The 16,542-nt window shown below is 44.4% G+C and overlaps 1 protein-coding gene across 1 annotated transcript in view; it reads left to right on the forward strand.

The window, feature by feature from the left end:
* Positions 1 to 10,439: 10,439 nt before the first annotated feature.
* Positions 10,440 to 16,542, forward strand: part of krr1 (KRR1 small subunit processome component homolog) — a 6,521-nt gene continuing 418 nt past the window's right edge. Inside the window, exons 1-10 of the mRNA XM_080538716.1 lie at positions 10,440 to 10,523; positions 11,471 to 11,646; positions 12,235 to 12,369; positions 12,518 to 12,643; positions 13,285 to 13,368; positions 14,003 to 14,059; positions 15,210 to 15,380; positions 15,554 to 15,631; positions 15,828 to 15,924; positions 16,235 to 16,542. The exon at positions 16,235 to 16,542 is cut by the window's right edge and continues 418 nt beyond it. Of these exons, the coding sequence (XP_080394842.1) occupies positions 10,448 to 10,523; positions 11,471 to 11,646; positions 12,235 to 12,369; positions 12,518 to 12,643; positions 13,285 to 13,368; positions 14,003 to 14,059; positions 15,210 to 15,380; positions 15,554 to 15,631; positions 15,828 to 15,924; positions 16,235 to 16,380 (1,146 nt within the window). The 5' untranslated portion in view covers positions 10,440 to 10,447 and the 3' untranslated portion in view covers positions 16,381 to 16,542. The remainder of the gene's footprint in view (positions 10,524 to 11,470; positions 11,647 to 12,234; positions 12,370 to 12,517; positions 12,644 to 13,284; positions 13,369 to 14,002; positions 14,060 to 15,209; positions 15,381 to 15,553; positions 15,632 to 15,827; positions 15,925 to 16,234) is intronic.

The raw sequence follows: 16,542 nt of genomic DNA on the forward strand, positions 1-16,542 counted from the left end.
TCTCCAAGGCCTTTGGCCCCTAGTCATTGTTTCAGTTTTTGCTTTGTTTGTTTTTCTGTTTTGTCTGTCCGTTTCATTCCCTTGTAAAGCGTCCTTGGGTTTTTGAAAGGCGCTATATAAATGAAAGTTATTATTATTATTATTAGATCCTAACTCTCGCAAGATTTATCAGAAGAAGCCTGGATTTTCCTTTAGCCACGTTGATGAAATACTTCCCAGCTGTCATTGATCTGGTTGTTTACCTGTTACGTTTTGTTTATCTGTCACGTCCAGATCCAGAAATCCCTAGAAACGCCCAGGTGACGTCCTGGAACAGCAGCAGCGTGACGGTGATGTGGGACTGTCCCCACAACCGCCGCTTCTCCTCCTTCCTGCTCACCGTGTTCTACCTCAACGCCACGGACCACGTCCAGGAGGAGAGGTCCTTCAGGCACACGCTGGACACCTTTGTCTTCACCGTGTCCGACCTGGCCCCCTGCAGCAGGGTGACGTTCGGTCTGCAGACGGTGTGTGAGTCTGGCACCGAGTCTCGCCTCAGCAGGATGGTCCTCATAGATGGAAACGCTGGTAAGGGCAGGAGCTGTTTAAAGGGAACACGATGTTATGGCGTAAGGTTCTATCTCCGTTTAGAATGATAAGGTTCTATCTCCGTTTAGAAAGATAAGGTTCTATCTCCGTTTAGAATGATAAGGTTCTATCTCCGTTTAGAATGATAAGGTTCTATCTCCGTTTAGGGTAGTTCAGAGATATTGAGCGTCAAAGTTTTTACATTCCATTATGTTTTGTGAGATGGAACCTTTGTATTTTCTGAATTACTAACTCAAAAATGTCAACATTTTAAAAATAACACCACACAGGCATTAATAAACACCTAATGGATCAGATCATGTAAAAAACTAAATTTTGACCAAAAATGGAGATAGAACCTCAACCTTATAATTCTAACGTCACGATGGGCTGTTCGTGTTAATTCAGGCTGTTAATGTTAATTCAGGCAACTTCAAAATGCTTAATTAGATTTTTAAAAATATATAGATGTCAACAAATAGCTGCATCCATGCAGCTTAAGTGTGAGTTCGGACTGGGCATTTCAAAATAGAATCGTAGTAACAGTCTGTAGGCCTTCACCCAGCTACAGGGAGAAGGCAGTTTGTGACGTTAGAATTATAAGGTTCTATCTCCATTTGTCAAAATTTAGTTTTTTACATAATCTGATCCATTAGGTGTTTATTAATGCCTGTGTGGTGTTATTTTTTAAATGTTGAAATGTTTTAGTTAGTAAATAATAAAATACAAAGGTTCCACTTTCCAAGGTACTTTCCGAGGTTCCAAGGTACTTTGACGCTCAATATCTCTGAACTGCCCTAAACGGAGATAGAACCTTATAATTCTAAGCTCTTTTTCAAAATCACAGATCCAACCTGATCGGACAGTTGAAAGCAGAAAGCAACGCACTGATGCTCATACATGTACTTGTCCAAACTATTTAAACATGGCCACAGTCACCTTCCTCCCTTTTTCTTTATTTCCTTTAGTGCACTCAGAGATCGAGGACCTGCGTCAGACCTCCTCAGGCCCTGAGAACTTCACCTTGAGTTGGGTGGCGAGGAACACCTCCTCCATCTCCACGTTCAGGATCCACTACGAGAAGGCCCTGTTCGACTCCACCCTGCTCACCAACCACACCGTCACGGGCCTGCAGCCCTGCCGGCAGTACCCGGTCAGGGTGGAGGCCCTGTGCGGCGAGAGCGTCCTCATGAGCGCCAAGACCGTCCGCGGACACACGGGTACGAGCCACCGAGGGCTGGGCTGGTCATAGCAGGTTCAAATCCGAAATCCGAAATTGCCTGATAAAAGGGTGAAGGGTTTGAACTGTGTTGATTATTAATAAAAGGTTTCAGTGGGCGTGGCTAGATGTTATGTTGCTCGGTGTGTGTGTGTGTGTGTGTGTGTGTGTGTGTGTGTGTGTGTGTCTGTCTGTGTCTGTGTCTGTGTCTGTGTGCGTACGTACACTGTCTACATTCCAAAAACATAGACACCTTTTGTTGTCTGTGTTTCTCCTCACCGTCTCCTCTCCCCTAGGACCCATCGGCGTATCGGACCTGTGGTACCGCTCCAACGACTCCACGGCCCTCTGGACCGCCGGGACCGGGCCGGGCGTGGCCTTCCAGTACGAGCTGTCCGACGCCAACGACTCCACCATTCGGCTGGGCCGGCTCGTGGAGCCAGCGCTGCATCTCCCGGGCCTCACCGAGGGGGCGGTCTACAACCTGGACGTCTGGGAGGAGTGTGACGGGGAGTGGAACAAGGACCCGTCCGTGGTGAACTTCGAGGCGGTCAACGTGCCACTGGAACCCCTGGAACCCCTGGTGATGACACTGGAACCCCTGGAACCCCTGGTGATGACACTGGAACCCCTGGAAGTGCTGCCACTGGACCCCCCGGTGGTGCCACTACCCCCTCTCGGTCTCGAGGATGATCTAGGTCAGTTGGTCTGATGTGATTTTGTTGTTCTTGGATGATGTTTAAGAGTGGCAATGCATAATGTCAGAAGCACTTTTTTTGTTTTGTTTTATATATATTTTTTTTTTTTACATGAATAACAAAGAACAAAAACCAGACAGGTCATCGTGGGTATCACATTCTTACTTATGTCCTCAGTAGTTCGCTTTGTGTCACAGGTTACTTACTCTCCAGTATCACTCTCAGTCCATCTTGTCCTCAGAGGAAATCAATAAGGTTGTTGTCCGTACAGGAACCCTGTGTGCCCCTGTCCAATCACTCAGTCACAGAAACGCTTGTTTTTTCCTCGAAGGAATCTCCTTTGTGAAGGGACTGTTGTTATATTAGGTTCTAACATTCACCTTGGATGTTGCAGCGGATTGCTGGTATACGCAGCCAGACAACACGTCACATGTGCAAGTTTGTTCTCCTCTGTCTGTGTCTCTGTAGGGCTGCAGTTTGACTTCTCCAGCCCAGCGCTGGCCCTGGTCCTGCCCTGGTCGCTGGCCCAGCCCCTGAGAGACCCCACGGGTGAACCCAGAGCTGCGCTGGAACGCATCGTCAAAAACAAAGTGAGTGTCTTAGGCCTTTGACAGATGCCCAATCTGTGGTCCTACTGTATCTTCAACCCCCCCCACCCCCCCTGTCTCACACACACACACACACACACACACATACAACTGACAATGTGATCTATATTAGTTTTACATTACCCTAATTGACAGCCTACATAATTATTGTTCTACTACCCCTTTCTGTCATTGTCCTTTTAAAACTATTTTTGCTTATATATTGTGGTCTTATTACATTGTTGTTTTATTATATCGTTGTTTTTATCTTTCTGTCCTATGCACCAACCACACCAAGTCAATTTCCTGTATGTGCGAATATACTTGGCAATAAAAATAATTCTAATTCCATAAGTGTGCGCTTATGTCATCACTCCCTCTCATCGATTCAAACGCATTGGATTGGTGTAAGCATGGGCTAGTTAGAGGGAGTCATCCCTCTAATGAGCTACCGGTAGTTAGAGGGAGTCTCCACCATCATAAACCTCCATACCTTATGACTCCATCAGGGGGGGTGAAGGAGTGCAGCAGGGGGACAAGAATCAAACTGTTCATCCCAAACTGTCTTTCCACTTCCTCCTCTCTGTGTCCGCAGCTCGAGGCGCTGTTGACAGGATTCCCTCAAAAGGCCAGGGTACAGTTGGTTGCCTTTGAGGAGACCCTAGGCGAATCGGAAACAATGGTCACCTTTCAAACGTTTGACGCATCCATAACAGATGGGAATATGCCACTGCCATCTGAGAAGCTGCTAGACCATATCCGGCTCCTCCAGTCCCCCAACATCACCGTGGCTGATGGGATCATCTACTGGGACGGTAAGAGAGGGAACGCAGCGTCACCTGGGTCACAGTTCAAATCCTCCTTCTCACATACAAATCCCTCCGCGAATGCGCCCCCCCCAGTACCTAACCGACCTTCCCTGCCAACATACCCCATCCCGGAACCTGCGGTCCTCAGACATGGGTCTGCTTTCCACAGTGATTCGCAACGCCCCTCCCCTGGTCACTTTCAAATCAGCCCTCAAAACTCATCTGTTCACCAAGGCCTTTGGCCCCTAGTTTAGTTTTGTCGCCGTCACTGTCTCGTATGTTTTAGATGTTTGTGTCTGTCTGACTTTCTGTCTGTAAATTCTGTAAAGCGTCCTTGGGTTTGTGAAAGGCGCTAAATAAAAATAAGCTATTATTATTACTACAGGCTCCATTGACTATCCAGCCTACTGAACATGACCCTGGTTTAGGATGACTGTTATTTCTGGAATGTTCTGTAAAGCCCAATGCACACGGCGTGCGATGCGATATTGTCGCACGACAACATTTGATTCTCCATTCACACCCACACACTTCGGTGGTGTGAATTGAGAATCGAATGTTGTCATGCGACAAAATCGCACGCCGTGTGCATTGGCCTTAAGATTTGTATTTGTGTGTGACTTGTTTTCAAATGATAATTCTGTCCAACACTATTGTCTCGTGCATTGTCTGGGACACCAAATCACTCAACAATAAGTAAAAGCTCGCTGAAATCATTAAACACACCTGGGTCGTGAGGACAACGGACAATGTCAGCAACAGACAACAGACAACAATGCCACAGCTGTGTTTTTATGATCCTTTCGACAGACCCAGATGAATGTGCCTCGCCTAGGCTGGCCGAGTGCCCCCGCAACTCTCTGTGCATCAACACTCTGGACTCCTTCACCTGCGTGTGTCGTCATGGCTACTATGACATCAGCTCTGCCTACGTCCCCTTCCTGGGCGCCGTCTCACGTCCCACCTGCCATGGTAAGATGAGTTACTTCCTGTAATGGTAAAATAGCAAAACATGTAAATAGTATGTAGCCTACAGCCCTTCTATTTTCCACTAGCCAAGAGCTTGATGATGATTAGTTGAGAAGTTGAATCGGGTGTGTTAGTGTTGGGTTAGAACCAAAATGTGCACCGCGGGTGTTGAGATGCTGCTTTCTACCCCACTCCCTTTTTTGCCAACAGAGAACGGGTCGTTCACCCAATGCCTGGACGGAGTGATAGCTGGAGGCATAGCGAAGGCCTTCCTGATTGGCTACCTCGGGGGCAACGTGGAGGTGGTCCTGAACGACGGCCGCTGCCGCGTCAACGAGAGCGAGGCGGTCTACTTCTTTCGCACGTCGCGCAAGCTCTCCCAGTGTGGGATGAAGAGGCTGGTGAGTGACGGTCATCTAACGGAGGTCTCGTCTCACAGGAGGACATCAGACTGGTAACAAAGCGGTGGTCAAAAATCTAATCACACGCAAGGTGGTTTAACTGTAACTATACAAGTCCCACAGGACTTCTGCCAAGCCTCTCTGTAATGTAATTATGCCACTGTGTCCGTGTGTGTGTGTGTGTGTACAGGTGAACAACACACACATAGCATTCCAGAACACTCTGAAGGTCACCTTGAGCAGGGAGATGACCATCACCCGTAGAGACCTCAAGGTCATCTGGAAGTGCGTCTACCCCCGCAACTATGTCCGCCAAGCCCAGGTCAACGTGGATCTGGACTGGTAAGACACGGCAGCTTATAGTTTTGTTCGAAACCACTCCCCCTTATCATTAACCTGACACCCTTAAGACACACGTTACCCTGAAAATGGCTTTAGGAAATGATTTTAGATATTAAAAGACAATCTGTCTTGGACGTTATGGTTAATATGGGGCAAATACACAATTTGTACATTATTCCATTTAGTCAGGAATTTGTAAAAGGGCTGTGCTATCTGCCTCACTTAGAATAGTGCTGGCTTTACATTCAAAAGTGTAGTCTTACATGGAGACAAAATGATGTTGGTATGACATTGTATATATTTCATTATCAGTGGAAACATTTAGAACAATTAAAGATCAGACAAGGTGCATGGTTTTGTTGGGGTTTTATATCATTGTATACTGAGAAATGTAAGTCTCTCTACAGTTTGGCGAATCTAGCACTCAAGGAAGGCCCATTTCCTCCCTGTAAGGGATGGGCCAAGATCTGTGGCGCAGTGAATCATTCTGACGATGGACAGGGCCCATAACTTGTGTAATCACAGATTTGTATAATATGATTGGTTCCCAAGAATAGTGACCTCATGACCAAGGACAGTTCTATAAATATGAGTCCCACCCATCGTTAGGGGCATTTTGCTTTTGGGCCATAGCTTCTTGCTTATCGGTCTGCTCATTTCTCTCTGCGCTCATGTAACTTTGCTTAATAAAAGGCCTCTTTGGAGACAATTGATCTAAGCTCTTTGTGCTTTATAAGTTCTACTAAATCTAATATGAATCAATTATATCCCACAACAGTTTTTTTTATACATTTTAGAGAGCGATGTTTGCTTTTTAGTTGCATTAATAAGTCATGGTTAACTGCCCTTACTGCTCCTTACTGAGGTGCGCCCTCTGCTGCCCCTGCCATTGTAACTGCACCCTTGTGATTTTACCAGTATCTCTGGGATCTCCCAAGCTCAGTTAGGAGTGCATGGCAGTGTAAGGAAATAGAGTTTTACGGACGCAATTCACTTAAATGCTGAAGTTCAGATTACGGTCATGGTGATTAATTACATTTACTACGCTACTACAAATGTCACTGACCTTGAAACTATTATGAAACTAATGTAATTGATTGGTCAGGGATTCTCCTTGGTACTGTAGCTCTTGTATAAAGGATAATACCACTAGACTGAGCGGCCCTCAAGAACTAGACTCTTGGCACTCCTGGTTTCAGGGAAATAACACCGTTTCCTTTCCATCAGCGGGGGTGACACTGGGGACTTGAGAGGGGGAGGGGGGGGCAAAAGGTGACTGACGAACTAGGCGGGTCGGTTACATCGAAATGAATATTGTTCCGCTTTGTTTAGTCGTGACGTTAGAATTATAAGGTTCTATCTCCATTTTTGTCAAAATTTAGTTTTGTACATAATCTGATCCATTAGGTGTTTATTAATGCCTGTGTGGTGTTATTTTTTAAAATGTTTACATTTTTGAGTTAGTAATTCATAAAATACAAAGGTTCCATCTCACAAAACATAATGGAATGTAAAAACGTTGAACCTCAATATCTCTGAACTGCCCTAAACGGAGATAGAACCTTATCATTCTAAACGGAGATGGAACCTTATCATTCTAAACAGAGATAGAACCTTATCATTCTAAACGGAGATAGAACCTTCTCATTCTAAACGGAGATAGAACCTTCTCATTCTAAACGGAGATAGAACCTTCTCATTCTAAACGGAGATAGAACCTTATCATTCTAAACGGAGATAGAACCTTATCATTCTAAGCTCACGATGTGTTTCCCCTTGTCTCCGCTCCTCCAGGATTACCTCCCATTCTATGGTGGCGTACAACTCCTCCCACGAGCTGGGCCTGGCCATGACCATGTACAGCGACGAGGCCTTCGCCGACCCCTACGCGCACGCCATGTCCCTGGTGCCCAGCGACATGCTGTTCTTGGAGGTGGCCCTGCAGACCAACAACACCTTCGCCTCGGAGGTCCTCCTGGAGGTGGTGTCCTGCTGGGCCACCGAGACGCGAGACCCCCAGGACGAGGACATGGGGCTCTTACTCAGAGACGGGTGAGTCATCCAGGGGTGCAAACTTGTCACCTTTCTGCTAAATTAGTCGTTTTTATCTCAAAATATGTCATCCATGTGAATTGTGTAGATCTGCAAAAGAAATATTTTGGTTGGGGAGGGGGGGGGGTCTAAGTCTCATCCAAGTCACATGATGCGCGAGCTAACTAATCTCCCTGTCTGCTGAACTCTGCTGCTGTTGAAATAACGTTTAGCTTCAGGCAGCTAGGTACAATTCCAGACAGCATAGAGAACACAGTCACAGTAAACTGTTTTCGAAGTAATTCTGCAGGTGTTAAGGTCAGGGCTGCCGCTACTTACACATGCATCATTGTTAGACCACCGTTAGTGCTAGCGATATCTATTTAACACCATTAGTGCTAGCACTATCCCCCTCTATGGTTAGCCACAAAAACAAATGAGTCACCTTTTTGGGCCATCACCCCTGTCATCACGTCACCGTGAAGAGAAAAGTACTGGTACCCTAACCCTTACCGACTGTACCTGGAAGTCCAACAAAAGTGCGTAGAGGAATAGAGGAACAAACTGGATATGTGAGATCATATATGAGATATCCAACCACTCTTGGAGGACAATGGAAATTTAATAGAAAATGGTTCACTTCTCAAAGCTCCTTAGTTGTGTACTTTAAGACAACACAGTGTATGCAGCAGCCAACAGTCTACAGGCCACATGTCGAGGTGTCCTTGGGCAAGACACTGAACCCCAAATCGCTCCCACTGAGCGGGCTGGCGCTTTGCATGGTAGCTTGGCCGCCATTGGTGTGTGAATGGGTGAATGAGAGGCCGTTGTAAAGTGCTTTGGAATAAGGCGCTATATAAAAGTCAGTCCATTTACGGTAATGAAACATCTTGCTTGTTGTTATGACTCGCTCTGTCCCCCCCCCCACAGCTGCCCTATGGACAGCACGTTTCATTGGCTCTCTCACAACGGGCTGGATCAGAAGAGCAGGTTCTCAATCCAGATGTTCAGCATGAAGAGAGACTTACCCATCTACATGCACTGCTTGGCCCGGATATGCGGCCAGGATGAGGAGTGTACGACGGTAAAGTGTTTTTGGTTGCATATAACTGATTAGAAGACATTCCGTGAGCTTAGAATTCTAAGGTTCTATCTCCGTTTAGGGCAGTTCAGAGATATTGAGCGTCAAAGTTTTTACATTCCATTATGTTCTGTGAGATGGAACCTTTGTATTTTATTAATTACTAACTCAAAAATGTCAACATTTTAAAAATAACACCACACATTTTTTTTACATTAATAAACACCTAATGGATCAGATTATGTAAAAAAACTACATTTTGACAAAAATTGAGATAGAACCTTATAATTCTAACGTCACGATTCGGTTCCTTGAGTCTCGCACGCATCGAGCAGTGCTTACCTCTTGATATTGTGATGCCATTTTGTCATCATTTGGTGTAGGTTTCCCCCCCCCCCTCAGTCTCATCCCACTGAATGTTCCATTGTGAACTCCTATCTCTTATAGAACTGTACCACCAAGAGGTTTTCAAAGAGGTCGACTAGCAGAAGGGATTCGGACTTCAAACACGCTGCTGTCGTGTCTGCAGGACCACTTCTGATCAACCAGGAGGAAGCACTAGCAGGGGCTGAGTTTTCACATTGTGAGTTGATGAGAGATCATGAATACGAAGGATAGGCCTACAGAGATGACAGGCTAAAATTTTCAATCACTACGTCTCCTAAAGACACCCGCTTTCCCCTCTACTGTGTCCCTAAGAACTTCTATTGACCCCCTTGTACTGTCTCTCTGTTTCTCCAGTGTAAAAAAAAAAAAAAAAAAAAAAACTACTAGGTTTTAGAAGGTGATAGAAGAAGGTTTTTCCTTCTATCAGTGGCCCCGGGCCTGAGCTAGATTACTCTTCCTGCAACGACTGGTGGACTGATGATTCACTTGCTTAGTATTCAAATGTATTGATTGTAAGTCGCTTTGGAATAAGGCGTCTGCTAAATGCCAAAAATGTTAATGTAAAATTGATGTCTGAGATGTACTTACGTGTGGATCATGTCCTTGCAGGGGATGAGATTGTGACGACCATCTCAGTCGTGGGAGGAACCATTGGCGTCTTGGTGTTGACAGTGCTTCTTGTGAGCTCAACGAAAGCAATAATAACCTACTATGAGAGGGTGAGGGCTCAATAAAGACCTAAAACTACATCCCTGTTCATGTGTCTATTTTTGATCAGACTAATTAGACCTATTTTCATTATAACCCATTATCACACATGATTTTTGGGAGACTACAATAAGTCCTGATTTGTCTCATGCATTATGAAATGCAACGCATGTTGAGTACACAGTGTTAAAGATGAAGATCTATTTGGTTGGAAACATTTTTGGTATTGGCAGATCGTGAGTTTAGAATGATAAGGTTCTATCTCCGTTTAGGGTAGTTAAGAGATATTGAGCGTCAAAGTTTTTACATTCCATTATGTTCTGTGAGATGGAACCTTTGTATTTTATGAATTACTAACTCAAAAATGTCAACATTTTAAAAATAACACCACACAGGCATTAATAAACACCTAATGGATCAGATTATGTAAAAAACTACATTTTGACAAAAATGGAGATAGAACCTTATAATTCTAACGTCACGCAATGTTAAAGATGAAGATCTTTTGGTCGGAAACATTTTTGGGTATTGCAGATGTGACTGAATTTGTTACACAGCGAAACAGTTTGAGTTTTTGAACGCAGCACGCGCTCACACGCTGCAACACAAGTTCCGTTCCGCTGAGGTTGCACATCCGGTACAACAACAATGGCGTCCTCCACGAACGAGGACAGCGTGAGTGAACCGCAGCCGGAGAAGAAGTCTAAACAGAAGAATAAACAAGGTAATAATTAGAGAGGGTCTAATGTGGTAAACCAAGACGTGTCGTTGTGCAATCTAGACCAGGTTTGCTATGGTGTCCTTTCACTTAACTCGAAGCAGAGCCAGATGTAGGTGGACAACGTGCTACACAGCACTACACAGCCTGGCAGCATTGAGCAATGGAAGCATTTTTACAGGGGTGCAAACTTGTCACCTTTTAGCCGTTTTTACCTCAAAATAGGTCAATTTTCATAAATGTTCTTTGTTTTAATGCAAAAGAATATGTTGTCACCTTTTTGGGCCATCACCAGTTTGCATCCCTGCATTTAGTTAATAGCAAGCAGTTTTATTATACTGCTTTATGGTGAACACGACGTATTACTTTAATTAAGCTATAGGCAAGTATTTAAATATTTCCAATGCAAATCATGACAAAAGTGCCCCATAAGGCACTTGAACAGTTTCTTCCCCAAAGCCTCTCAGCCCTTCTCAATAACTGCTGATCATTGCACCTTGCACTTTACATGTTCTTGCACTTAGCTGTACAGTATTGTGTAGTTTTGTGTATTGTCTTCTTGTTGTTGTATGTACTGTAGCTTGTTCAGCATGGAGAATACCAAATCATGTTCCTAGTGCACTGCACATGGCCAATAAAGTTGAATTGAATTGAATTGAATAAGGCAAGCCCTGAATGAGGACCTCCCAGATGTAAAGACTATGTAGCTAACCTGTATAGTTGCATTACCCATGCTTCTGTTTCCAGTTGATGAATCTGAGCTCTTAAATGTTCATTTTTTCCCCCTCAAATATTTTTATTGTTTTCCTTGAGAGTAGGACAATACAACATCCAACCAGAAAGACAGACACACATTAATACCCACATCACAATCTAGGGGGGAAAAACAAACAAACAACAACAAGACAGAACAACAATAAACAAATAAAACAAACCGATGCTTCTGTTCCCAGCTGATGAATCTGAGCTCTTAACCGTTCCTGACGGATGGAAGGAGCCAGCCTTTACGAAGGATGACAACCCCAAAGGCCTCCTGGAGGAGAGCAGCTTCGCCACCCTCTTCCCCAAGTACAGAGAGGCGTACCTGAAAGAGTGCTGGCCACTGGTGCAGAAAGCGTTGGGAGACACAGTAAGTTTGGCCAATGAAGAATCAACGTTGACTGAACTGTTGAACAGCTGTTTTATTTTCAGGTTTGAGACGTATTCTGAAAGTTCAGATCAGGGGTGCAAACTTGTCACCTTTCTGCTAAATTAGCAGTTTTTATCTCAAAATGTCATCCATGTGAATTGTGTAGATATAATATTACAAATATTATTATTATTATTTTTTCGGGGGGGGGGGGGGGGGGTCTCTCTAAGTCACATCCAAGTCACATGATGCGCGAGCTAACTAATCTCCCTGTCTGCTAAACTCTGCTGCTGTTGAAATACCTTTTAGCTTCAGGCAGCTAGGTACAATTCCAGACAGCATAGAGAACACAGTCACAGTAAACTGTTTTCGAAGTAATTCTGCAGGTGTTAAGGTCAGGGCAGCCGCTACTTACACACGCATCATTGTTAGACAACCGTTAGTGCTAGAGATATCTATTTAACACCATTAGTCCTAGCGCTATCCCCCCCCTAAGGTTAGCCGCAAAAAGAAAATGTGTCACCTTTCTGGGCCATCACCAGTTTGCACCCCTGCAGATGCATTCATGTTCTGTTCCCCCAACCGCAGCACATCAAGGCCACCCTGGACTTGATCGAGGGCAGCGTCACGGTAACCACCACCAAAAAGACCTTTGACCCCTACGCCATCATCAGGGCTAGGGACCTCATCAAGCTGTTGGCCAGGAGTGTGCCATTTGAACAGGTGAACTTGTACACAATCCTCATAGATCATTTGTCTTTTTTAAGCCATTGTAGAAATGATGATGCATAACATACAATGATAATGATGGATGTTTATCCTGATGTTTTCATGATTTGGAATATTGAACTGTTTTTCTTTCAACCCCAAGGCTGTACGAATACTAGAAGATGGTATGGCCTGTGACATCATCAAGGTCGGAACACTGGTCAGGAACAGAGAGAGGTTCGTCAAAAGACGGCAGAGACTTATCGGCCCCAAGGGGTCGACGCTAAAGGTCAGTGCTCAGCCTGGGCTGTTGGGTGGAATGACACCACATGTTTTATGACAATTCGTGACGTTAGAATTATAAGGTTCTATCTCCATTTTTGTCAAAATTTAGTTTTTTTACATAATCTGATCCATTAGGTGTTTATTAATGCCTGTGTGGTGTTATTTTTAAAATGTTGACTTTTTTGAGTTAGTATTTAATAAAATACAAAGGTTCCATCTCACAGAACAAAATGGAATGTAAAAACTTTGATGCTCAATATCTCTGAACTGCCCTAAACGGAGATAGAACCTTATCATTCTAAACGGAGATAGAACCTTATCATTTTAAGCTCATGAATTGCATACAGCTTGTTCTGCATGGCTGCAACACATTCGGGTGGCGGATGTGGCTCAGGAGATAGAGCCGTCTAATGATCGCAAGGTCAGTGGTTTGGTGGTTCGATCCCCGGCTTGGCCGTGTGTCGAGGTGTCCTTGGGCAAGACACCAAACCCCAAATTGCTCCCAGTGAGCGGGCCGGCGCCTTGGTCGGTAGCTTGCCGCCATTTGGTGTGTGAATGTGTGTGTGAATGTGTTACTTTCAAACTGGTGTCGTTGAGATCCGTTTCACGGGTGTATTTATGCCTCGTTTGCTTCCCCTCTCTCAGGCCCTGGAGCTGCTCACCAACTGCTACGTCATGGTACAGGGGAACACGGTCTCCGCCCTGGGACCCTTCAACGGCCTCAAAGAGGTGGGCACAGCTCCCTGTCGTCAGCCCTCATCACTTCTCTCCTCTAATGACACACACTTAGCCAGGGGTGCAAATTTGTCACCGTTCTCCTAAATTAGCCGTTTTTATCTCAAAATATGTCATCGATGTGAATTGTGTAGATCTGCAAAAAAAAAATTTGGGGGGGGGGTCCAAGTCTGATCCAAGTCACATGATGCGCAAGCTAACTAATCTCCCTGTCTGCTAAACTCTGTTGCTGTTGAAATAACTTTTAGCTTCAGGGAGCTAGGTACAATTCCATTGTTAGACCACCGTTAGTGCTAGCGATATCTATTTAACACCATTAGTGCTAGCGCTATTCCCCCCCCCCTAAGGTTAGCCACAAAATGTGTCACCTTTTTGGGCCATCGCCAGTTTGCACGCCTGTTAACACAGGAATGGATGCTCATGAATGTTGAATGTGCAATAACGATTCTAAGATATTGCAGTTGGATGTAATTGAACATGTTTCGGAGTACCGTATGCAGTATAATGTAAGGTACTTATTTGTAGGGGAGCGATACAGTATTTTATTTGTGGTGTCTGTTTCTGTGTGACCACTGACCAGATACTTTGAGAGAGATTGTTTGCTAAAGTCTTGGCTTTCCTTGCGTAGGTAAGAAAAGTGGTCCAGGATACCATGAAGAACATTCACCCCATCTACAACATCAAGGTATGGCCGTATGTTGACGCTGACATCTGTCTCTTAAACTGAAGTGAAATGAACAGGAGGAGAGGCGTTTCTCATACTCACCGAACAGAAACCTGTTGTTAATGTGTCACCGTAACACTGTGGTTTAGAAGTGGTGTGTGGTAACATCTGTTTTCAGGACGGGAAGTGTGAGTAAGGGATGTGGTTTTGATGCCGCCCAGGAAGTCACTAAAAACAAACTCGTTAGAACTGGCGACACAGAACCGTGATCTAGGAAGTGGTAGTTACGGTCCTCATTTAATTGTAATTCTTATTTTACTCTGTTTGTGCATCCATCACATTTCCAGTCAGTTTTAGTTTTGATTGAATATTGCATCCATATTCTGGATCCTTCGATTGACACAATGCCATCTCTGTTCCTCAGTGAATTAATAGTTTTTGTGCAGTTTGACATGAATAAACATGAGTCGGGTTTTCGTAATGCAATCCAGCGCCATGCTGTTCAAAAATCCTGGGGAGCTGTGCACACACACACACACACACCACATACACACTCTCAAGGGAAGTGTTTACTAGTGCAAGCCACCATAAATGACACACTCACAAAGTTGACCCTTCAACATTCCCCTGTCTCCCCCAAACACCGTGGTGCCTTGTTTCCACAGGGTATCCGCGGTGTCTTGAAAAGTATTAAAAGTTGATAAATCAATTTTGGGAAAATCAAGACCCTTAAGTATTAAAAAGTCTTATCACGATTTTATGAGGTCTTGAATTTTGTAGGTATTTTTCTGAATTAGACTCTGTCCAAAGAGTTTGAGTCCTAAAATCCTTTAGTAAAAGTTCCGTGAGTTTATTAGATTTATTAAAAAACTAAGATGAACCGGAAATTCTGTTGTATGATAGTGGTCTAGTCTATTGCAAACTAAAACTTTTAAGTTAAAGGTGTCACTGATGTAAACGGTTACAGCCCCAAGTGGCGGTGAGGTCTGGAAAAATATTGACAAGGTCTTTAAAAAGTCTTAGAAAGGTATTGAAATTAACCTCAAGATTCCTGTATACACCCTGAGTAGGTAACATAGACACGGCTGTTCTAGTGTCAACTGTCACTTAGATCCAACTGTCACTTTCAAATTAACCTCAACATTCCTGTATATACCCTGTTCCATCCCAGACGCTGATGATCAAGCGGGAACTGTCCAGAGACCCGGACCTGCGGACGGAGAACTGGGAGAGGTTCCTGCCCAACTTCAAACACAAGAACCTGACCAAGCGCAAGGAGCCCAAGAAGAAGTCTGTGAAGAAAGAGTACACCCCCTTCCCCCCGCAGCAGCCTGAGAGCCAGGTCAGTGAGCAGGCCGGGACACACACACACACACACACACACACACACACACACACTCGTTCACACACGTCTCAGGTTGAGATGACTGGCATTATAACATCACCTGTCTGTCACCAACTGTCACTCTCAGTTTATTTGGATTTGCATTGACTGGTTTTGTTGGGATCACGCAGGTTGACAGGGAACTGGCTACCGGAGAGTTCTTCCTTCGAGAGAGCGTGAAAAAGAGGAAGAGGATGGAGGAAGTCAAGGTAAGCCTGTTTGTCATATTTTTTGTCTTTACACAGTTTGACTCGAGCTGCATCGTCAGCCGTCATATTTACACTGTTGTTATAAAGGAGACATGGCAGTCAGTCATGGCAATGCAAGACTCTAAACCTCATTGAACGCTTTGATGTACCAGAAGGTTTTAAATCTCACGTCTGATTTATATTTTTTCTTTCCCAGGTGAAACAAGCAGTGGCGGTGACCAAGAAGCAGGAGGAGAGAAACAAGGCCTTTATTCCACCTAAGGAGAAGCCTGTTATCAAGAAAACCAACAAAGGTATATTACACTATTACAGTTTAATACAGTTTGATTACATACCCACACACACAAACATTCAATACATTTGGTGAGAGAACTCATTTTGTGCCACGGGTGACTTAATTCGCCCCCAAAAATGTTTTGTAGCCAATCAAAGTATTGTTGCTAGGTACATACCACATAAAACACTGGTGAGTTTTCCAGAATTCTTTGGCAGTTAGTGAGTTAAAGGATCTCATCACTCTTGTTCGACTTGTAGGTATTAAACACACTTTATTGGTGTGTTTAGTTTCAACACTTCTAACGTCCATCCTCTCTTCTGTTGTAGCTCCTTCGGAGGGCAAAATCGACATTGAGGCCCTCAAAGCTAAAGTAAAGAAAGCCAAGACCACTAAGTTGGGAGCCCCTCCACTCAACCCTGCCCCTAAACCCACCAACACAAATGACAACAAAAAGAAGAAGAAGAAGCGCTAACTTGCAGACTTGGACATTGGACTGTATTCAGCCACACTGCTTTCAGATGCGTCGATAAGCACAGGATATTGGATTTGTCATGACATCAGTCTTCATTTATCCACAATGATTCAATATTTTGTGTGTGATAGAAAAGTTTCTATCCTGAAATATGAGAGATCC

The sequence above is a fragment of the Nansenia antarctica genome (assembly GCF_963989245.1).
Source record: "Nansenia antarctica genome assembly, chromosome: 8".
In the NCBI taxonomy this organism is placed as follows: Eukaryota; Metazoa; Chordata; class Actinopteri; order Argentiniformes; family Microstomatidae; genus Nansenia; species Nansenia antarctica.